Source organism: Centropristis striata, chromosome 2, assembly GCF_030273125.1.
Source record: "Centropristis striata isolate RG_2023a ecotype Rhode Island chromosome 2, C.striata_1.0, whole genome shotgun sequence".
NCBI classification, from domain to species: Eukaryota; Metazoa; Chordata; class Actinopteri; order Perciformes; family Serranidae; genus Centropristis; species Centropristis striata.
In genome coordinates this window covers 25,308,581-25,331,000 of record NC_081518.1, presented here as the reverse complement: position 1 = coordinate 25,331,000, position 22,420 = coordinate 25,308,581, and the positions used below count along the sequence as shown (strand labels likewise).

The 22,420-nt window shown below is 37.5% G+C and overlaps 1 protein-coding gene across 1 annotated transcript; it reads left to right on the top strand.

The window, feature by feature from the left end:
• The first annotated feature begins 311 nt into the window (after positions 1-311).
• Positions 312-21,691, top strand: hsd17b12b (hydroxysteroid (17-beta) dehydrogenase 12b). The gene is made up of 11 exons (XM_059352552.1): positions 312-627; positions 9,677-9,723; positions 10,530-10,605; positions 11,340-11,447; positions 11,744-11,808; positions 13,462-13,506; positions 14,315-14,349; positions 15,576-15,657; positions 16,392-16,457; positions 16,613-16,762; positions 20,382-21,691. Exons 1-11 carry the CDS (start codon positions 450-452, stop codon positions 20,487-20,489), a joined length of 960 nt encoding a protein of 319 aa, XP_059208535.1. The 5' UTR covers positions 312-449; the 3' UTR covers positions 20,490-21,691.
• The last annotated feature ends 729 nt before the right edge of the window (positions 21,692-22,420 follow it).

The window sequence follows — 22,420 nt, the reverse complement described above, 5'->3', positions numbered from 1 at the left end:
CTTCTTTAAATAATGACCTAAGTCATTTTTTCCCCCAGGTTTTTCAGAAAACACAAAAAACAGATGAGCAGCATCAACTTATTGTAAGGAGCGCGACGATATGGAACTTGAAGAGAATAGTGGTAGAAAAAGGACATTATCAAGCATTTAAATTTTATTTTACAAAATACGGGGCTGATACAGAGGGAGGACTGTGATATGTACCGCTAGGTGACTGTAGTGCTCCAACTTATTGCAATTTGCTGCTAAAATTTTGGGGAAAAAAGAGAAGAAGAACACGGACCAATCACAGAGAGTCAAGCGCTGATGCGGAAGCGTTCGACGCGGAAGTGAAGCGACCCCGAATCCCTTCTTTGACGCATGCATTTGCACTTTGAGCACTTCTTGTTGCCTTAAATTTAAACTTGCAGATTTAAGCTTATACAGACAGAGGAGTGTGTGGTGCAGGCATGTCGTCCAGCGGGGTAGCAGTGTTGCGGGCCGTGGAGACGCCGCTGTTCTGGCTCGGAGCTGCGACCGCGGCCTGGATCTCCCTGTGCACCGTGTGCCGGCTGCTGGCCGGGATCAGGGTGTGGGTGTTGGGCAACGGACGGCTCGTCTCACCCGCCAAGCTGGGAAAATGGGCAGGTGAGAGACTGATCTTTCTTTTCTTTGTTTCATTATTTTCTGTAACCCTAACGCACTTTCTTTGTTTTGTTTTTATTTCTTGTGTCTTGTTTTCATTCCCTGTTTTGTCTTGTTCAAACTTTTGTACAGTGTCCTTGAGTGTTAGAAAGGCGCTTATAAATTAAATGTATTATTATTATTATTATTATGTGGCGATTATTTATATATTTTACTCTTTGTTTTTTATGTGAATGGTATAAACAGCATTTCAAAACAAGATAATAATAATCAAGTAAAATAAAAAAATCGTACTGTAGTTCTGTACTTAAGTACAATTTAGATATACTTTAATTGAATATTATATTTTATTATACTTTATAATCTCTCAGTGATAAATAGTGTACTTAAATACTGTACCTACATTTTTTAAGCGTTAGTTACTAGTTAGTCACTCATATTTTGAGCGCCTATAAATTAAAGGTATCATTATTATTATTATTATTATTATTATTGTGGAGATTGTTTATGTATTTTACTCTTTGTTTTTTTATTTGAACTGTATAAACAGCATTTCAAAACAAGAGAATAGTGATCAAGTAAAATATAAAATATCGTACTGTAGTGTTACAATTTAGAGGTACTTTATTTGAGTATTACTATTTTATTCTACTTTATTATCTCTCATAGATAAATATTGTACTTAAATATTGTACCTACATTTTTTAAGTGTTAGTTGCTCAAATTTTTAGCGCCTATACATTAAAGGTATTATTATTGTGGAGATTGTTTATATATTTTACTCTGTTTTTTTATTTGAACTGTATAAACAGCATTTCAAAACAAGAGAATAATGATCAAGTAAAATATAAAATATCATAATATAGTACTACAATTTAGAGGTACTTTATTTGAGTATTACTGTTTTATTCTATTTTATACTCTCTCAGATAAATATTATACTTAAATATTGTACCTACATTTGTTTGTTACTAGTTAGTTACTCATATTATGTTTGTTTGGACATTTATTTTGAACATGTAAAAATAATAAAAAAGAGAAAGTATCATACAAACAAGTAGTAATTGCAGAAAATGAAAAGCATAAAGCAAAAATAAATTGTCAACCTTTGTTTACGAGTCTGCAAAGGAGTGAGCTTTAACATCCTGTTACCATTGACTTTGGCAAAACACTTTTTTTGTGTTTAATTATTTATTAAATATTTTAAGCATCTTTGCATTAAATCGCCCTTAAATGTTAGCCTGGCTAACACCAGACTAATCTCAAATGAGATCTAGTCTGGGAACCAGCCATTCATTTCTCCGTAGAGGAGGCGTGGTTTACGATCCTCCGGAGCCGTTTATTGGGCGCTTAGAATGTCTATCAAAAGCGTCTGTAGGTAGCTCTTAGCCAATCGTATCAGTTATACCAGATGACGTAGTAGAGTGACAGAAATTGATGTTTGTTGTGTGTGTGTCTGTGAGAGAGTGTTGCTTGCTGCTTTGCTTCTCCAGTTCTCGCTTTCTGCAAGATTATTTATTTTCACGCTTTATTCCCCCTCATGTCATTCAGCCACACACATCCACTGATTTTATGGGCAATAAACAAGCTGCTGCAGGTCTCTCGGCGGCTCCGCTGTCCCCCGGCTCGTAGCGAGATCACTGGCGTTACGGTAGCGGGGCTAATAGCGGTAGCGTGACCTTTCGCCTTTCAACTTTCGCTCTAAACTATTTAAAACACCATCTACAGCTAAAGAGAGTTTCGCGTCTGCTGCAGCCATGTTGGATCCGTAAGAAAACTACAAGCTTCCGTCTGCCGGGTAGTACACTCGTCTTGCCGTCCCTCCCTGTTCTGTGACTGGATCCCTAAAACAGGGCTAAGAAACCTCTCTGGTTGCCAGACCCCTTGGCAGTTCAAAATGAAATCGAGCGCGCAAGGCAGTCTGGGTATACCCAGGCTACTTAAATGTAGCATTTTCTGCGAATTCCATGGCCTTAACTGTACCAACCAGAACAAAAAACACCTCAGTAGAATGTAGTTCAGTACATCACTTAATTATTACCACAGAAATAAACATATAGTTGAAAACTGATTATATTTGTAGAATTTGTGCTATTGCTGATGCATGGGAGTGCATTAGATTAGAAGTTGAGTAAAGTAAAAGTGGCCACTGAATGTATTTACAAGCAGACATTTTTGCTCTTCTCTTGAAGTTATTTTTGCCACTTGGTTTTTGACCGTGATATGAACAACTTGTATAGTACTGTTGCACTACGTCACAGCTTACATAATACGTTTACTCTGACCGTCAGTAGCTCGCGGTGCTGATTGTGAAGTCTCCATTGCTTCAACACAGACTTGTTACACACTGAGGCGTCTTTGTCCCGCAGCAGCAGCAGCAGCAGCAGCAGCAGCAGCAGACTACGGTGATAGTTTGTGGTACTTTCCACAGAAAATAAAGAATGAGCAGGGAATGATCAGCCTTTTGTCATCTGGTGTAAACTGTAGTAAATCTTGTCAGGGGATTATGGCTCGAGGGGATTATCATATCAGACTGGATTCTGTCCATCTGTCCAGCCTGCTCACTCACTCACTCACTCACTCACTCACTCACTCACTCACTCACTCACTCACTCACTCACTCACTCACTCACTCACTCACTCACTCACTCACTCACTCACTCACTCACTCACTCACTCACTCACTCACTCACTCAACCTTGAAGTTTGAACAGATTGGTGTAAATGTTTTATGTTGATGTTCAAGGTTCACACAGATAACGTATTCCTCAGTTTTTGTTTGGTCTTTTCCTGAATAATGTTTGCATGCAGCAGTTTGGAAAGAAACAGGAATAGTCTTTTTAGATAGTTATATTACAACCCTGATTCCGAGTGCAATAACTTGCTTAAACTGTGCAAAGATAAAGAGTTAATGTTTTGAATCATCAACCTGATCAATTTTTTTAATATCTGCCTATTCTGAATTTGATGCCAGCAGCTGATTTAAAAAAAAAACAGGGAAAGGTGGAACAAAAGGTCATGGAAAGTAAAAAAAAAAAAAAAAATTAAACAGGTTAGTTAGTAACAGCAAGTCATATTATCATGATTAGATTAAAGGAACATCTCCAAAAGACCCTGATGTTCACTAGCAAGAATGAGGTAAGGTGAATCACTTTGTAAACAATTGGATTATTTGCCCACAAAGTTCTGCATGAATGTTTCTCGATGTACAACTGCAAGGAATATATAGACTACAGTCTTATTAAAAGATTCAGAGAATCCCAATAAATCTCTGTACAAGCATCCACAACATCCAGATACACTGCTGGCTTCTCTGGGTCGAACTTGGGCCGAGGTCTGATGAGTTCACATTTCAAATAGTTTTTGGAGGAGAACGACAATCCAGAATGTTCAGAATTGAGTTAAAAAGCAGCAGTGTCTGTGATGGTTAGTGCCAATGGCATCTTGGGTAACTCGCACATCTGTGAAGGCACCATTAATGCGGAAAGGTTCAGGTTTTAACATATGCTGCCATTGAGATGACATCTTTTCCAGGGACGTCTCTGCTTCTTATATCAGCAAGACAATGCTTTAGAAAATGCAAACCAAGTGTTTTTGAAAGAAAAGGTGATGTAACACAGTGGTAAACATGCCCCTGTCCTGAATATTTTTTTGGAACGTTTTGCAGGCATCAAATTCAGAATGAGTGTTCATTTACAATATGCATTGAAGTTTATCAGTTTGAACATTAAATATTTTGTATCTGTACAGTTTTCAATTCAATATGTCAAAAAAAAGATTGAACAAATGATTGCACTGTTTTATATATATGTGTTGAACAACATCTTGGGGTCGTACATCGCATCCAAATCGGTCAGTGGAAAACACAAGTTAAAGAATACAATGCAGTTGTCTATTGTTTAGTAAAACTTTCATTAGGGCTGCAATTGTTCAATCTGTTGGTTATTTTCTGGATTAATCAATGAAGACTTTGATCTGTAAAATGTCAGTCTACTGTCATAAAGAGGTAAAGAAATCAGAAAAGAATTTGAGAATCAGATATTTTTTTAAATTAAAAAATGACTCAAATCTATTTGTTGCTAATCAAATAGTTGGTGATAACTTTAATAGTTTACAGCTAATCAATTAATCTTTGAAGCTCTAGTCTTTATGCTAAGTGTATACTAAATGTGTCTGTGCATCTTATGTGCATGTGTATCTTTTTAGTTGGACACTGTGTGTTTTATCATTTAAGTAAAAATCTGAGCAGTCTCTTTCAGCCTGTGCAGTCAGAGTCACATCAGTCCGCCAGAGAAACCCAAATATTTTGAGGATGCGTGCTGAAGTTGCCTTTGATCTTTCTGCGCGCTGCTAAAATTGGAATCGCGTCAGACTGGTTTTATTTTTGGAATACACATGCAAAATGATTCAGAATATCCAATGAGGCAAAGGAGCTCGATGCCCTCGCCGGCTGCTGCCTCCATTCACAAACTTTGTCTCAGTGAAGTGGACTTGATTGAGAGGATGGCCTGATTATGTAAGAGGACTAGAGCCATTCATAAATGGGACGCAGAGTCCTCGGGATTCAGGTTCACTTGTACCCACATCTCACTTTCTTTATTTGTGTGTGTGAGTGAGAGAGGGAAAGAGAGTCTGTGGCAGTGGAACAGAGCAGCGTTGTAGCTGTATCTTAATGAAATGGCGTCTTGCTCTCTCATTGCTTCAATTATTAATGATACAGCTGCCTTTATTATATTGTAATTATAAGGCGACTGGTTTATAAATCACAGTAATGTGTATTTAAGTAGAAAGTTACAGGTGATTGTTTATTCCTCACCATCCTGTCGGTGCTTTTAGAATGACATATGTCCACTGTCCACTGGCAAATATATTTTTAATCCCCTAACACACAGAAATATAAACTGTACACTTACAGATGTAAAACCTGTGAGGGTTTGGTGCTTAGTTCTTCCAATTAAATAGTGCTGTATGTCATAAACCAAATGATTTAATGAATACAAGCCTGTTGCTTATCCAACATATTTACGCATTTAGCATGTTTTCGGAGAGAGAGGCGCATCGGGCGACTAAACATTGATAACATGCAGAAACAGCCTTGGTTAGCCAGAGACTGTTTAGATGAACCTGGTACAGTTTGAACAAACTGTGACTTCCTCAGTTTATAGGGCAAAGGTTGGTTATGATACGAAAAATTCCACCACACCAATGGTTTTATTTGTTATAACTAGAATGGCTCTAAGAGAGAGCACAGACCGCTGGACATGGATGCTTCAAAGAAAATATGTTGTATTTTTTTTTTTTATTGCTCAATGCATTTAAACAAGTTAATAGCTTTTCCCCAACCTTCTGAGTTGTTGTTTTGACTTTTACATGAATTTTTACACCTGGAATTAATTTGTCCGATTACTTCAACACTACATGAACGCAGCACAAATGTCCCATCATGCAGTGTGTGTATACGCTCTGTGATTCAGACCCGATCCAAAGTTGAATGGGATCTTCCTTGGCTCATGCTACACACTTCCAGCAAGTTCTATTGAAATTGGACCAGCAGCTTTTCTCTAATTCTGTCAACAAACCAAAAAAATAACCTCCTTGCCAGAGGTAATAGATAGATAGATAGATAGGTTTATTTGACAAAATTTATTAATACATGACAAGTTGATCATACCGATGACTTTTTCCATTGCCGTCCTCTTATTTCCAAGAGCATTATGTTACATTATGTTACATTTTGGGTATGTCTTGTAAAGGAAGAGTGATATCTGCAGTCTGGATCTATATATTGTATGAGGGCCTCTGAGCTTTCGCTTGTGATTTATGTTGCTCTTCCACTGATGTGTTTGGCTAACCCATTTGGGCAAATTTATTTCAAGTTTGGCTTACACACCAAAACTTCTATAAATTTATATTCCGCTCATGCCCACACATAGATCGCAGTTATTAGTAGAATGAACTAAACATGTCCTCTACCAATTATTTCTGCATGAAATACTTCTCTCCTCTAGTGGAAAGAAAGCAATGCTGGAACTAGGGCAGGACTTGGCTTATATTTTAGGTGCAGAAGATGTTGAAATGCATTTATTCCCAGTCCTTCAATTATTCTCAACAATAAAAAAGGATGCTGGCTAATAAAGCCAACACTTAAATGGTGACACATAGTAGCACCATCATCAGAACACCTAGGCAGTATGACCTACATTTGCAGAAGACAGCACTTCCTAAAATAGACCTTGTTTTATTTGACTGAAGGGAACATGCACTCAGCTGTAAAAGCTTTTTTTTGTGTCTGTTAAGTCCAACTGCAAAACAGTTCATTCTTAAAACAACTAAAAATAACCCAGCCTATGTTTCCTTCATCACTGTGCCTGCAGACTCTCCATCACTCTCCCCTCCTCTTCCCTGTTGCTATTTTTAGTTGCCCCCAGGATCCCCCATGTTCGTGTTTGTCATTTTCTCTCCTCTTTTCCTTCCCCGCTCCCTTCTGTTTGGCTCTGCTGCAGCCCTAGAGGATGCTTGGCACCTCGGCATCATCTGTACTTAGGAAGATCACACAAAGGGGACATGGGTACAGCAAAGGGTAAATAGACAGATGAGTAAGAGGAGGAATTAATAGTATTGTCAAAAGAACAAAATGTTTGCCAAAAATATACTTCTCTGCAGGGTTATTTATATTAGAATTTGCAACACAAACAACATTTCATGAGAGCAACTATGATCAGGTGTGCCCTGTGTTTAGACTGAGCTTTATTCTAACAAACATACCATAAATACTATATTAAACAATATTAGTCATGATATACTGTTTAATACAATATGCCAGGTCAGTATCAACACTGATACTGATCTTATGAAGCTGATGAGTTGTTGGTCATGAGGTCACTGGTTACATTAAAATGGTGTAAAAATAGTGAAAAATGAGGAATGGAGACCCATCCAACCCAGTTTTTATTAGTATTTAATTTTATTTACCTTATTTATTTTCTCTTATCCTATTTATTTTCTTTTATCTTATTTTCTTTTTTTTTATTTATTTATTTTCTTTTTTTATTGTCTTATTGTTTTAGTCTGACTTTTAATAGAGCTTTATTAGCTATACATTTATTTATTTTTAGTATAGTCTTTAACTAAGTTTTATGATGGTAATGATAATAACAATTATTATTTTTATAGTTACTATTTTATAGTTATTATAATCTATATTTTATTTATTTTTAGTATCCATTGTTGTGTGTGAAGCACTTTGTGTTACATGTTATTTATATGAAAAGTGCTATACAAATAAAGTTTGATTGATAATTTGATTGATTGATAGTGCCACAGCAATCCTTGGACTCATTTTACCTTCCATAAAAATATCCAAATGTATGCCGTGAGGTATAAAGTTTTGGAACAAGAATTTGGGGGAAAGAGAGAACAGATGTTAGTTTGGTACTTTTTGGAGAAAAAGTTTTACAAGTTGTATTTTTGCAACCCTAGTTTAAATTAATATAACAAGACTTTAAAAACGTTTATTCTTGGTCTGATTCATTCCAATGACATTACTGCATTTAGGCGTTGGACGTTCCATCAAAAGAGGCTCTTAAAATACAAAAAAAACATGGTCGTCACACAATGCAAAATACTGCATTGGCCACACTTTCCTACGACATTACCACTCCAATTCTATTTTCTTTTTCCTATTTTTTTTATTGCTCCTGTTCTCACTAATGTCTGTAAGGCTTACGCTGGCCTCCAAAGATGGATTTTATCTTCTTTAATTACCTGTCCAAGCATATATATATATATAACAGTAAATGAGGCTTTAGTATAAAACTATATGTCTATAAAGTTTTAGTGAACCTGACAGTACACATTTTAATTTGAATAGTATTTTTTAGTTGACTTCGACTCTGTTGAGACTGCACTTATGGTCGATTGGTGCACCTTGCATGTATTTAATGTGCAAAAAAGGGACCAAAATAACATAATAAAATTAGAACAGAGTATTAAATACACAATAAAAAATACCTAAAAAAACAAAACAGATAAAGTACAATATAGAAGTTTCCACAAGGACAAGATGTTCTTTAAGCCTGGCCTTACAGGTTACACAGGGACATATTGTAATGCCCCGACTCTCTATCCCGCTCCCATCATCCACTTTTTGTTATATTTAGCCAGAGGTGTGATGAATAGTTCCTTCTGAAAGATGGGAATAGCTAAAAATAGGCCGCTGCTGCTGCTGCTGTTTGTGCCAGGCAGTTCCAGGGCATCCGTTCGCTCGACTGCCACTGATGACAGAGAGGACCTAACTTTCTCTCTCTCGCTCTCTCTCTTTCACGCTCTCTCTCTCTCTCTCTTTGTCCTCCTTATTCACCTCGCCTGCTCTCCATGTACCTCGTCCTGCAGTACATCCATCTGCACTGACATTCAGCCCTTTACCCTTGAAAGTGAATTCATTTTAGTTTTTAAAGCTTTTCGTGCCTGGCCATCATTGGTGTTTTTTTACTGCACTTTCAGGGGATCACTAATCAGTCAGACACTCCATAACTCTGACATCTTTATCCTTCCTGTGGATTTCTGTGGTGCTGAAGTTCCTGGAGGTGGCGCTCTTTGTTCATACATGGTGGCTGCCGTTGCTTAATTTTCTGCACTGTTTGCAGTGCTAAAATGTGTGGAAAATCTGTGTGTCTGCTCTTCCTGCAAGAGTGGAGGTTGTTATAGCAGCAGACAAATGATCATTTTAGTCCTAGAATAGAATTAACAACAAACAGACTCAGTAGTGTTTAATGTTGTCTATATATCGTCTGTTGTCTTTTTTTTGTTGAATTGACTTTATATCTTGATTTTCTCATCCTGTATGAATCCGTCCTGATGGTTAGTTGTGAATTATTGTTGTACATGGAAACAATTTATAGCTTCCTGTATATCTTCCTGTACCATGACATTTCCAGAGAACATGGAGAAGCATTTTATTGCATTATTTCTGTCATATTTGATTTACAAGAATATAATATATCTTTCATCCTGCTAATCAAGTCTCTGTCTGTCCTTTTTTCTCCCCTCTCAGTTGTCACCGGAGCCACAGATGGGATTGGGAAAGCTTATGCTGAGGAGGTAAGATTCAGGAAATTTTCAAACTCTTAACCTAAACAACAGAGGGCCACAGTGAAAGAAGATATCTCTATCTAAAACATAAAGTCATGGAAAAATTATTAGACCACCCTTGTTTTCTTCAATTTATTGCTCATTTTAATGCCTGGTATAACTAAAGGTACATTCGTTTGGACAAATATTATGATAACAAAACAAATATAGCTCATAATAGTATAATTTAAGAGCTGATATCTAGCCATTATCCATGGTTTTCTTGATAATGATTTTAGTTATTATCAAGAAAACCATGGGAAATGGCTGGATAGTTTCATTAAAATTAACAAGAAATTGAAGAAAAAGGGCGGTCTAATAATTTTTTTCATGACTGTATTCTAGGTTAAATAATTCCTAAAGATGTGCTTGAAAATAGATTTGTACTTGTAATGTTTATCTATAAAAACTCAAGCAAACCTTTATCCATCCATCCATGAATGGTGCAATATTTCCTTAACATGCACTGTTGTTTATAACCTCTTCCAGTCTATTATCTACATGCAGAATAGTGAAATGCAACAAGTACATTTGTGCACAAAGATTGGACAGTAATTTTCTAAACAGCAATTGTCAGCCCAGCAGCCCGCCAGAGCTCTCATGACCATTCTTCAGAGGCAGATGACAGGAGAAAAAAAATTGCACCAAAAATCCTCCAAAAACAACCATTGAAGTACGAAGCCAATCATATCTAGCCGATATAGTCGCCCAATCGCCGAACCCTGAAGTGCACACAGATGTTGCCTTTGTTGACATGTTTTTTGTGTTTTTTGCAGCTTGCCCGCAGAGGCTTTGCCATCGTGCTAATCAGCCGCTCTCAGGAGAAGCTGGATGACGTATCCAAGGCAATCTGTGAGTTATATGAATATTTATTTAATTTATTTCTTTTTAAGCATGCAGACAAAAAAAATGTTTCCAGGCGTGGAAAAAAATATGCATGATATGAGATTTCTGTGGCAGAGTTGCACATAAATCACATATAAATGCAGCATGTAGTTCAATACTACTCCTTTTAATCCATCAGTGGAAGTAATCCCACATCCTACAGTCATGGGAAATCACCCGTACCTGTGGTCCAAAGGCACAAGACTAATGTAGTTCATGTGTGAAGTATGACAGCTGCTGGAGTGGAGTTCAGTCTTAATGAAACATGCTGTTACTCAACCTCATTTATCCTGAACCTGAAATGTTGCATCCACATTGCACCGTGTTAGTCCAACAGGGCTAAATGACTAAGACTAAATGATATTGCAATGAATTGCGTGTTTTTCACAAGTGATCCTTTATTGAGTGGAGATTCGGCAGGTCTCTTATGCATTTGGCTTTGAGGCAGTAAAGCCTCCTGCTGGAGCTGAAAGTGAATCTTTCCAATTAAATGAAAGCTTGCTCTTAAGGGAGGGATATCCTCATTGATGAAGAAAGATTATTTCCGGGTTTAAATAGTTTCTCCTCTGCTCTGGACTTCCTTTTTTAAGGGTCTATTTCTTAGCAATATGGTCATTCATTAGTTGTTTACACAAGTAAGCACTGATTCCTTGTATCTTCCACTCATTTTCATGCAAAGTTAAAATGTTTTGTGCCCTCAGCGAGCAAATGTGGAGTGGAGACCAAAACCATCGCTGCAGACTTCAGTGCTGTAGATATCTACTCTAGGATTGAAGCTGGACTTGCAGGACTGGAGATTGGAGTACTGGGTAAGACTGCAGCAGGTGCTCAGGCCACCCCATTTTTCATAAAATGTAATGAATTGACCGTAGAAGATGGAAAATCCAATCTGAGTCAATGCCTACGGATGTCAGGAAATTGTTACATCCACTTTAAATGTTTGTTTTCCATGTAATCATAGAGCCTAATTCATCCTGCCTTCTTCAGCCCTTTGCTGCCCTCCTAAGATTGGAAAGAGGAATAACACTCATTACAGAGATGTATATTCTCTGTTAACATTACAGTATGTTTCAATGTCACACTGCTGTTATTTCTCTCTTCACAGTGAACAATGTTGGAATATCCTATTCTTACCCTGAATTCTTCCTCAAAGTCCCCAATCTCGACACTGTAAGTTGATGTTTCTCCTCATTTTATTTGCAATTTATGTTTAAATGGTTATATTGCATTACCCTGTTCAGCTTTCCAACCAATATTTCTATGTTTTTAACAAAGCTGCCAAAATGTAGCTGTATTTTAAAAAGCGTCCCTGATGCTTAGGCCCTTTGGGGCTCAATTTAGGCCCATATGGGCCATCGGGCTTGCAGTACTCTTGGGGAAACCCTGCATGTTGTAATTAAACAGACTGTCCGTAAAGTCTCTTTACAACTTAAAACATTTATTAGAAAAGCAAATTAACAGACAAATATGTGGAAATTAGGAGGTAATGAGTAGATAATGAAGGGTTTTTTTTGCCCCAATTAAGTACAACTCGACATGGGCACCATTAGTTGCACGAAGCACATCAAGACGGTACCTCGATTTCTTGCCATGTTCGCTCCAAACACTCTCTTTCAGTCTCCCTGTGAGTCAAACTGAGGCCCGGAGATGGAGAGAACCCGTCCCTCACGATTTTGATTCAATAAACCATGATACACATTGTGCCTTCTTTTGAGTGGTAGCCATTTTTATAGGGGTTCATTCAACACTACCTATTTCATCAACAGAGTCCCTGAAATACACAGATGCATTGATTAAAACTTTGATAACCACTGAGTACATAGAACAAATCTGATTAATCCTCCTGTTATGTTGCGGGTCAAATTGACTCATTCAATATTAAAAAACCTAAAAAAAGAAAAAAAAATAGTTAAAAGTATTTTTTCATAAAAGGAAAATAAATAAAAATGTAAAATTAAATTAAAAAAAAAAATCAATGTCATGTAAAACCTTTTATTTTATATGGTCTTTCCAATGTTCATAAAAATGTTTTAACAAGCATTTTTTATTATAAATGAGTGAATGATCCTCATTGAACCATGTTCTGTGAGAGGTAAAGAACACCATTGCCCTAAATATTGATTGGAATGGTTAGTAATGGAGTTATTAGTGAAAATATAAACAGTATTTATTGGAATTTTTTTTTTTCTGACACTTTTGGATAATTAAACATGGCTTGGATCAAATTGACCCACGAACATTATTGCTGCTCCTGAGAAAAACACAACAGGAGGGTTAAGATATCTCATGAATTGCCTTTGTTATCATTTTTTTAATTGTAAAGAGACTTTATTAACACCCTGTATATTATCTTGCTTACCTAAATCAAGCCTGTATTGTTTTTGCTGAAACATGTCCACAAGTGGCAAATAGCTAACATACAAATGAGTCAGTGAGTGTTAATAGCCATTTTCTTGCTTAAAGTTTGCAAACCTTAGCCATTATAAGCTACTGTTCAAACAAGACCAAGTAAGGGTGCTGCAGCAAGTTAAACCTGCTCAGAAGTTAAACATTTCAGTTGCAGCAGAATGCGTGTGCCATTTCCTCTTACAGAAGTTACTTAATGTCACTTTAAGGTGAAAAGCCTTTTCCACATTTCAGCAAATAAGTCCGACCATCTTGTGCTTCAGCAAATCGCAAGATAACATCTTTACTACCATCAATTGATGCTTGAACGGATAAAACTGTCTGCATCTCTGAATGATATGTGAAATGTGATCCGAACACACACACACACACACACACACTACACAAATGGTAATGCTCTTGTTCTTCTTGCAACAGTTCATCGACACCATGGTCAACATTAACATTACATCCGTGTGCCAGGTGAGTGTTCTTATTTTTAAAATGTACACGCAATTGAGGCTTTTTGACTCAACAAAAAAAAACTCTTTTAATGTCAAAGTGGGAACAAATTAAATGAAATAAGCAGAAGCTAGAAGCACCTTACAGGCAGTAAGTACAGTTGTGTGTATATATGGAACCCTGAAAGCCTAAAAACTCAAATAATTGACAGTGACAATGTTTAAATTGTGTGAAATTTTTCTCAAATACCAGATTAGATACTCTAAGTTAGAATGCTAGTAGAACATACACTTATCTTAGATAAGTGCTTCAGTCTGCTCACCATGGACTCGTGTACATGTTTGTTGTATGTCTTATGATGTTTCGGTGTCCTTTGAGTTATTAAATTAGTGGATTTCAGTGGCTGAGATATTGGCAAGTAGTCCCACAGACCAATAACGAAAAGATTCACACACACAGCACAATGACATAAAGCATAGTAAGTCACTTCCGTCCCTCTTCTCCATGTTCAGCAGTTCCCAGAGCAACAGCTAAAGTCCACCCACTCTCTTTTCACTTAATTTATGTCATTCAATATTTCTTTAAACTGCTCCCTCTGCCATCATTATCATTTCCATTCTCCTTTTGTCTTTCCTCCCCGACCATCTCTCTCTCTCAAACACACACACACCCAACCCACGCACACACATTTACCAATGTGGATGCACGCCTCCACACACTTGTCCCCAGCCCACACACACAGTGGCTTTTTTGTTCTGGCTAATGCTTCCACTCTAATTCTCACACTTGTCACCTCCTCTCTCTTTCTCCCTCACGATTGTTTTTACAGATGACGCGTCTTGTTTTGCCTCAGATGGTGGAGAGGTAAGTTTGTCTGGCTTTAGCGATAATTGATTTGTTTTGTCATGACTGATGTCTGTGAATCTTTAGTAATTACCAACAACAAAAATGCCTCAAGCAGTACAAGGGGCTTTGAGTTGTGATGAAATAACATATGAAAATTGTTTCTAATGCAGTACATCACTTGAAAATTGTTAAATGAATAGTTTGACATTTTGAGAAATATTCTTATTCATTTTCTTATCAAGAGTCGGTGGAAAAAGGTGTTAATGTTCTTATGTGTTTCTGTTAAATATGAAGCTTCATAAGACCTGTTTGACTTACTTTTTTTTCTTACTTTATGAGTATGAGTATTTTTGTATGAGTTTACAATCTGAGATATATTCTTCCAACCCTGGGAATTTTTGACTAACATTTCAATGAATAAAATGTTTTGAAACTAAAAAAATATGAAGCTGCGGCCATGAGATGCTTCGCTTAAGAAACAGGGAAATGACTACCATGGCTCTGTCCATAGTCAAAATATTAGCATAAAAAAAAAATTGATTTACAAAAACATGTACAAAATAGACTTCACTGTGGGATTATTTCATATTGACTACTTATTTGAAATTATTAGAAAAAATGTGATATTGTGATACAGTCGCAGCAGCACCATCAGACCTGGAGCTGGCTCCATAATGCGTTTGTGTTTACCCAAAAAAACAGCTGAATTTGGCTTGTTTGACTCTTTTTAAAGTAAATTCAACTAGTTTCCCAGTTAGAAGTTGCCAAAGTAACTGAGCTTATACTATGTAGACTTTGCTTTATTGAACCAAATCAACTATTTATTTTCACTCCGCTTTATTTGTTGAACTCGCTTTATGTACCATAAAGCGAGTGTGACGTTAAATGAATAAACCTAAAGACAGCTTTTATGCACTCAAGGTCGTATTTCAATCACACACTGCACATGCTTACTGTAGCTGGCACTAAAAATAACTCCAACCTTGAGTTTAGATTAAACACTGTATGAAAAGCTCCCCAGGCTGGAGCATAAAAATATCATCAGCGTGTAAACATTTAGGTATTGATGTTACTGTATCTTTGATCAATATCTACCAGCTTTTCTTTGATGTGCAACCAGGGCGGTTTTGCTTCACCTCGCAGGCACACATAGTACCATGTTCGGTTATCATACTGCGATTGATTTCAGGCTGGGTTTTTTTCACTGTAAAGGAGGATTTTTTCTTATATATTTCTGTTTCCAGGAAGAAGGGGGCCATCCTCAACATTTCGTCTGCCAGTGGGATGTACCCAGTTCCTCTACTCACCGTTTACTCTGCTTCCAAGGTAATAGCAATACACGGTTTATGACCTTTTCTTCAAGTGCTAACTGACATGCTCTCTCCCTGCATCGTGAGCAGCTTACATTCTACCATAAACTCTGAGAAAACCATTCAGTTTCTGTCAAATCCACCAACAAAATTGAGGCAACTTCAGACAATAGATGTTAGTTCAGGGCTTATTTGGATGCAGGGATAAAGTGAAGGATGGTCCCCTTTTTCATATTTGCTCTTTTAATTGTTGAATATAAATAAGTCTGTGACTAACTCGGGTCCCGAGGTAGTGCACCAATTAAAAATGTTTATAGGAGCATATGGCTTCATAATGTTTTATAACTGTCTCATGTGTGTTTGTTAGCTAAAAAGCAGCCTGCTGTTCACACTTTCAGCTGATTAATTGTCTTAATACTAGGTCATGTTTATCTACTAAATCCCGGTGTCTGCAGCACAGGTTTAAAAAGTGCATCTAAAATCCATCCAGGGTGAATCTGTAGTTTAATGCTCAATTTAACGATCATCTCAGTTCATTACACCTACCATTAACATTGTGAAAGCACATTGTAAATGAACTCTTTGTGGGCATATTTCCCTCTTTTCTCCTTCTTGCACTGCAGATTTTTTATTTATTTTTTAGTTTATGTTCCTGTTCTTTTTAGAATTGAAATTTGATGTTTGGTGCCATATTTTTCCCTCACAGGAATTGTAGCTTCAGCCTTAATGACTTGCCTTTATCTCATCCAGGCATTTGTGGATTTCTTCTCTCGAGGACTGCAAGCTGAATACAAGATAAAAGGCATCATCATCCAGGTTAATGAACCAACCCTTGTTCTTCTACTATAACCATGTGATTTTGATGAAGCTTGGTGGTTCATGATGCAAAATGTGTTGATACTTTACTTTATTAAGCTATGAAACAAGACCCATTGGTAATTTACATTTGTTTTCCTTATTTTTTTCTGCAGAGCGTTCTGCCATTTTTTGTCGCAACCAAGCTGAGTAAAATCCGGCGAGCTACTTTCGATAAGCCCACACCAGAGCGCTACGTGTCAGCCGAGCTCAACACTGTGGGGCTGCAGACCCAGACCAATGGTTACCTGCCCCATGCCATTATGGTAAGTCTTGGTATGTAACGCTAGGAGCAAAGAACAAGGAGTCTTGATGTGAATACATGACGTGCAGTTTTGCTGACCTTTACTCTTGGCTTCATTTCGATCTTCCCGAAGAGCAGGCCTGCCTCTGAAATGATCAGGCAGTCTCTTTGTAGGACGAGGTGCAATGTATTTCAGGCTGCTGAAGAACCAGGCTTTCTAAGAAAAAAATTGTTCCTTCCTCCTTCCTCTGACTGCATAATGAAAAAAAATTCCTTATTGTTATTTTCTTCTACCTGGCCCCAGTCCTTTTCTTTATAAACCTGTTATGTTCCTTTTGCACCATTAATCCTCACTAGATGGGGAAAATACTCAGTAATCTTGGTTTGTAAAAAAAAAAAAGTATTTGGTTCACAAAAAATTCACAAAATAGACTTAACTGTTTGATTATATAATATAGAGTACTTTATTATTTATGGAATTATTAGGGGAAAAAAATGCTATATTGTGATATAGCATATTACCACTCGCAGCAGCACCATCAGACCTGGAGCTGGTTCCAAAATTAAAAAAAACTGGCTGAACTTACAAGGGCTTAAAAAGTGCTTTGACAGAGAGCAGTTAATCACAAAGAAGACAACAGAACAGAGATAAGGCCTAAATAAAAATAAAAACAATTAAAGGCAGCATAGGATCAATTGCAAGACAATCTCAGACACTAAGAAAAAGTAATAGGAACAGAATTAAAAGGTAAAAGGATGACTATATAGAATATAGAATAGAAAAAAAGAGTTAGATGGAAAAAATATATATAAAAGCAAGTCTATAAAAGTGGATTTTAAGAAGTGATTATAAATAAATGAATGACTTATCTCCTCGGGCAGCTTGTTCCAAAGTCGGTGCGCTCTGACAACGAAAGCCCAGTCCATATGGATTTTAGTTTCAACTTTCAAACAGTCAGAAAGGTGCTACTCAAGGATCTAAGGATGCTTGATGGCTCGTAGGGAATTAATAATTAATAATGATGTTAAATAGTTAGGATCCAGACCTAAACAAGCTTTAAAAGTGATCAGTAAAATCTTAAAATCAATCCTAAACGATCAGGGTGATGTGAAATCATCTGTTAAAACTGGTAAGTATATCACCATGTTTTATGTTTCCTGGCTTACAATGTGTACCTCTACCAGGCTTTTCTGTTGAGTACCTTTTCAGAAATGACATGCCATTGCTAACAATGTTGTAAATTATGGATACTGGCATTGGAATGAGGACCTTCACTGGTTTGTCATTTGCGTGCACACGAAACAAACCACTCACAATGACTCAATATCTGCTAAAAGTGCTCCAGCCAGATGGAAGTAAAAAAATCACGCTGCAGGCCAAATCTTCCTCCGCACGTTGTAGTGTCTTTATATAATCAGCGTGAGCAGTCGAATTGTAGTCTTGAGTATCTGACAGTCTGAGTGGCCCTAGAAGGTAGGGGAGCTTATTAGAGTGACACCGTTCTGAAGTAGTTTCTGTGTGACAAAAAAAGGAGTAATAGTCAAGGTCTGTCATGGCAACAGGAGGGAAACCTCATCAGGTTACAATTACACTTCATACAAAAGAGCTTCCTACCTGCTCTTCTCCATTCACTGAATTAATGTTGTGTCAACAGTTTCTAAAGCATCTATCACAAGGTAAACATCCTCAGAAATAATGGATCGGGATGCTCCACTGCCTTGCAGTATTGTCTGCATCCTAATACTGTAATTACTCCGTAGTGGAACACAAGTTCAGTTCATGCTTATTTTTCCAGGCGTCATTTTCTTCTTCCAGCTCCTCCACGATACTGTTGAACTATGTGACCTGTATATCAATGATCATGTTTATTGATATACATATAAATGTCACCATTCGTTGCAGTAAACAGTTGGTCAATAGATCATTCAGTGGCAACATGCTTCTGTTGATCCTGTGCAGTCAGTGGTTGTTGTGTAAATAACGTAAAAAAACAGCTCAGATATTCCCTTTAAATTTCACTTAAACCACAAGACCAGTAGCATCTGCACTGCTCATCTGATAATCCCTCTCCCTTCAATTGTACAGTGCAGCTCTGCTCATTTCCCAGTTGTGATCCACAATTCATCAATATATCCTTTAGACAGCTGAAAGGCATGTTCTGATGTTTAACACTAACAAGGCAAAATTAAATACCTGTACAGATAGGAATGGTGATGATGATGTTAATTATCGCATGTTTCACCAAGGTCAGCAATGTCCATGATTAATTATCATTTATTATATCCAATTTGAATTTTAAGGTAAATAAGCACGTGGAATAAAACTATTCAGTTTATAGGAAATCTTTAGTGTTAACTGTGTATGGTAAGTCAAAGAAAAAAACATTTATGATGCTTCATAAAATTGCTACTTTCTAAAGAGAGGATTAAAACAGTTGGGGTTCCTTTAGAACAAAATCAACTGGTTTTGTGGGAAGCTGTTAAGTTAAAGCTTTTACATTACTGTATGGTTAAAGCAAAAATTCAATTTAATTGCCGCAATTTGAGCTGCCTACTACTGCAAAATATATAAAATGAGATGCCAGTTTTGGGAATTTGTCCATTAACAACAGTTTACCATATTTCACAACTGATTGTAAGTTGTTACAAAACAAAGTAAAGGGTTGTCTTTGCAGCTTTTGATAAAATCAGTGAGATCAGGTTTAATAAATGTTGACATGAAAATTTTAGTTTGTTAATCTGTATGTATGATGTGCAGCTACTGTAAAGCAAGAATGTCACGAGAAATGATACTTCTCTACAAAGTATGTGCCTAAATTATGAAAACGTGACGGTACTCCATTTCAACAGTAGCTGTAGTAGAAGCTCCACGCCGCTGACTCGTGCAAGTTCTGCATGCCACCTTATGGAGTGAGACCGTGCTAAATTTCCCTTTAATCCCACCCAACACAACAGTTGAATTTAAACCTGCATACATGCTTTTTATTAGCCCAACATTGTGCTGCTGATACCATAGCGCCCCCAAAACTCATCCAAATAGTCCTTTAAACCTGACAAAACATATTTTTTCAGCCCAACATTGTCGAAAGAGAACAGCTAATATCGGTGGCAAGTGCAACAAATTAGCACACTGGCCATTCGTCACTGCAGCTTTCTCTTTGCTCTGCACCAGGTGGGAAAAAATGAGAAAGCGACAGGATATGACGGATGAAACTGAGCTTCTATGAATTCCTCTTGACCGCCAGAGATGGTGGGAAATACCTGGATGACAATGAACTTTGGCAGTCGGGAAGAGTTACGGCTCCAACTAAGGTTCTATTTCATTCTGGATGACCGCCAGAGTTCATTGTCATCCAGGTATTTAATAGTGTCTCTGGTGGTCAGGGGGAATAAAATAAGATTTATAGCCTTGTTTTTGTTTCTAACTGTATTGACTTGAGAATCTTAGTTTCACTGGAAATGGTATCGACTTCTAAACTTCCCGCATCGTGACATCCCTACTGTTGAGCCTAAAACGGCACAATTGCCTGACTTCTCCTTTGCTCGCCACAGTTGTTGCTTCTGTGGGTTGGAAATTAATAATGGATGCTAATCTGTTATTTGTAAATGCCACCAGCTGACCATGTAATTTCCCTCTGTAGGGCTGGGTGACTACAGCTCTGCTCCCTGCCAAGATCCTCAACAGCCACGTGATGGGGATGGGTTTGTCCCAGCGCGCTCGTTACCTTAAGAAGCAGAAGCAGGGTTAGATGGATCTGCTGTGGCTGGGAGCTGCGGGAGCGCACAGAGGGGACCAGCTGTGTTAACGACCAGTCTGACTACCATCATCGTGGACCAGGAAGAGAAAATGTGACAGTTTCTGGGCAACACCTCCCTCTGATACTCCCAGTCATAGACGATGCGAGGCAGCATCTGGTCACAGCTGCCGTCACATGTATTCTATCCAAACAGTTGTGAGAAAAATACCGAACAAAGTGGTGCTCTTCGGCTTTAATGAATCGAACACTAACGCGGAAACTAAAAACAATTTCCAAAACTATCCATCTGTTTGCAAAACATGATTGAAAATTAAGATGATGAGGAAAGGATACTGATCATTTAGATGAGCCGTTGGAGGCATCTGCATATCTGTGAACATGTTCGGGCCTCCTGTGAGCATGTGAACCAGCTTTTAGCTCAGAGCTGTTTAGTTAAACACTGAAGGTGGTACTTACTCACCGTTAACACTTTCTAGAGCACTTAAACAAGGTTTTATTGGGATTTAAAAGGTGGAAATGGGTTTTTTTCTTTAATAACATCTTTCTTAATTCCTCATTATTTCAGTATTTTTTTTCCTCCGCTCCACAGAAGTCTTAAAGCACTTAGAGTTAAGATTCTTTTTGAGGACCGACTCAAAATATCTTTGATGACTTTTTTGTGTGTGTGTGAATGTTGTGAATAAGGAACTGGTTGTTTAACCAAATTTCAGTAATTAAAAAAAAAAGTAAAAGGAGGCTCTGTAGATGAATAACCAGCACACAGACAGAAGTTTGGGTGGATTATTAATATTAATCATGATCTTTTCACCTTTTTATCTTTGGATTTAGTAAAAATACCAAACCAAAATGTACAGAAGAGACAAACCAATGAGGTAGTGTAAAGTCTATGGTACCTTTCTCTGCCTTTTTCTTGTATTTGTCTGTTCATGTCAGTACTAGCCTCATGTTTCATATGTTTCATCATCTTTAGATTAAACTGTATTATGGAAGCTTTGTACTTTCACTCTTACTAACTCTTTTGTTGCAGCAGCAAGGGACCAACTTCAGTTTTAAGTGCTTCTCTCAAGGGTAATGGCATAAGGTATATTGTGAATACCTGGGGTGCATGTTGTTTTGGGTGGGAACAAGAACAGCTGGAAAACCACATTGTATTTTGTCCTTCCAGTCATCCAATAAATATCAATTCAAACTTCCGTCATCTGTCTGCTCTGACTTCTTATGCTCAGGTTCACCTTTCTTGTCACTTGTGCTTTGAATCACATCGTTGTAGATTTAGAGAAAGGAGAGCAGATGCCTTTTTTTTTTACTGGATTTATGGTAAGGCCTGATAAATCTCATTTGACATTTTAGTAAGATAATATGTAATATGTGAATAATAAGACATTTTAAAAAGTGTAATGTCCATTTAACTCTGTCAGATACAGTCACACCAAGATTCAAGTATTAAAAGATGTAAAAGTATTAAAGAAGTACAAGTATTAAGGTATTAAAAGACAGTAATGGATATTTAAAACACCTGGCAGACATTAAAAACACCAACACACCCAAACAATAACTCCAATAGCTCTATTCTTTTGTTATATCCACAGCCTATCAGCTCATTCCACTTCCTCTGGTGGTTTTTAAGCATGATTCATCATTTTCACAGTCCATAAAAATGTGTTGCATTTTCACGTTCTGCCTCTTCCCTCCCAAACATCACCGTCCGGTTCCCATGCCAACAGTTTCTGGGAGATTTTTCCGGTGCACTGGTATGGAAGCTGCGGAAATGTGTCATCACCGGGCATGTAGGAGGGGAGAGAGGAGCTCTGTGTGTGGAGGGATGCCCAAAGGAAGAAACGAGTGGGTTGCAGAGATGTATATAAAGAGGAGCTCAGTGGTGCTCAGAGTCCACGGCTCACTCAGACTCTCACATACACACT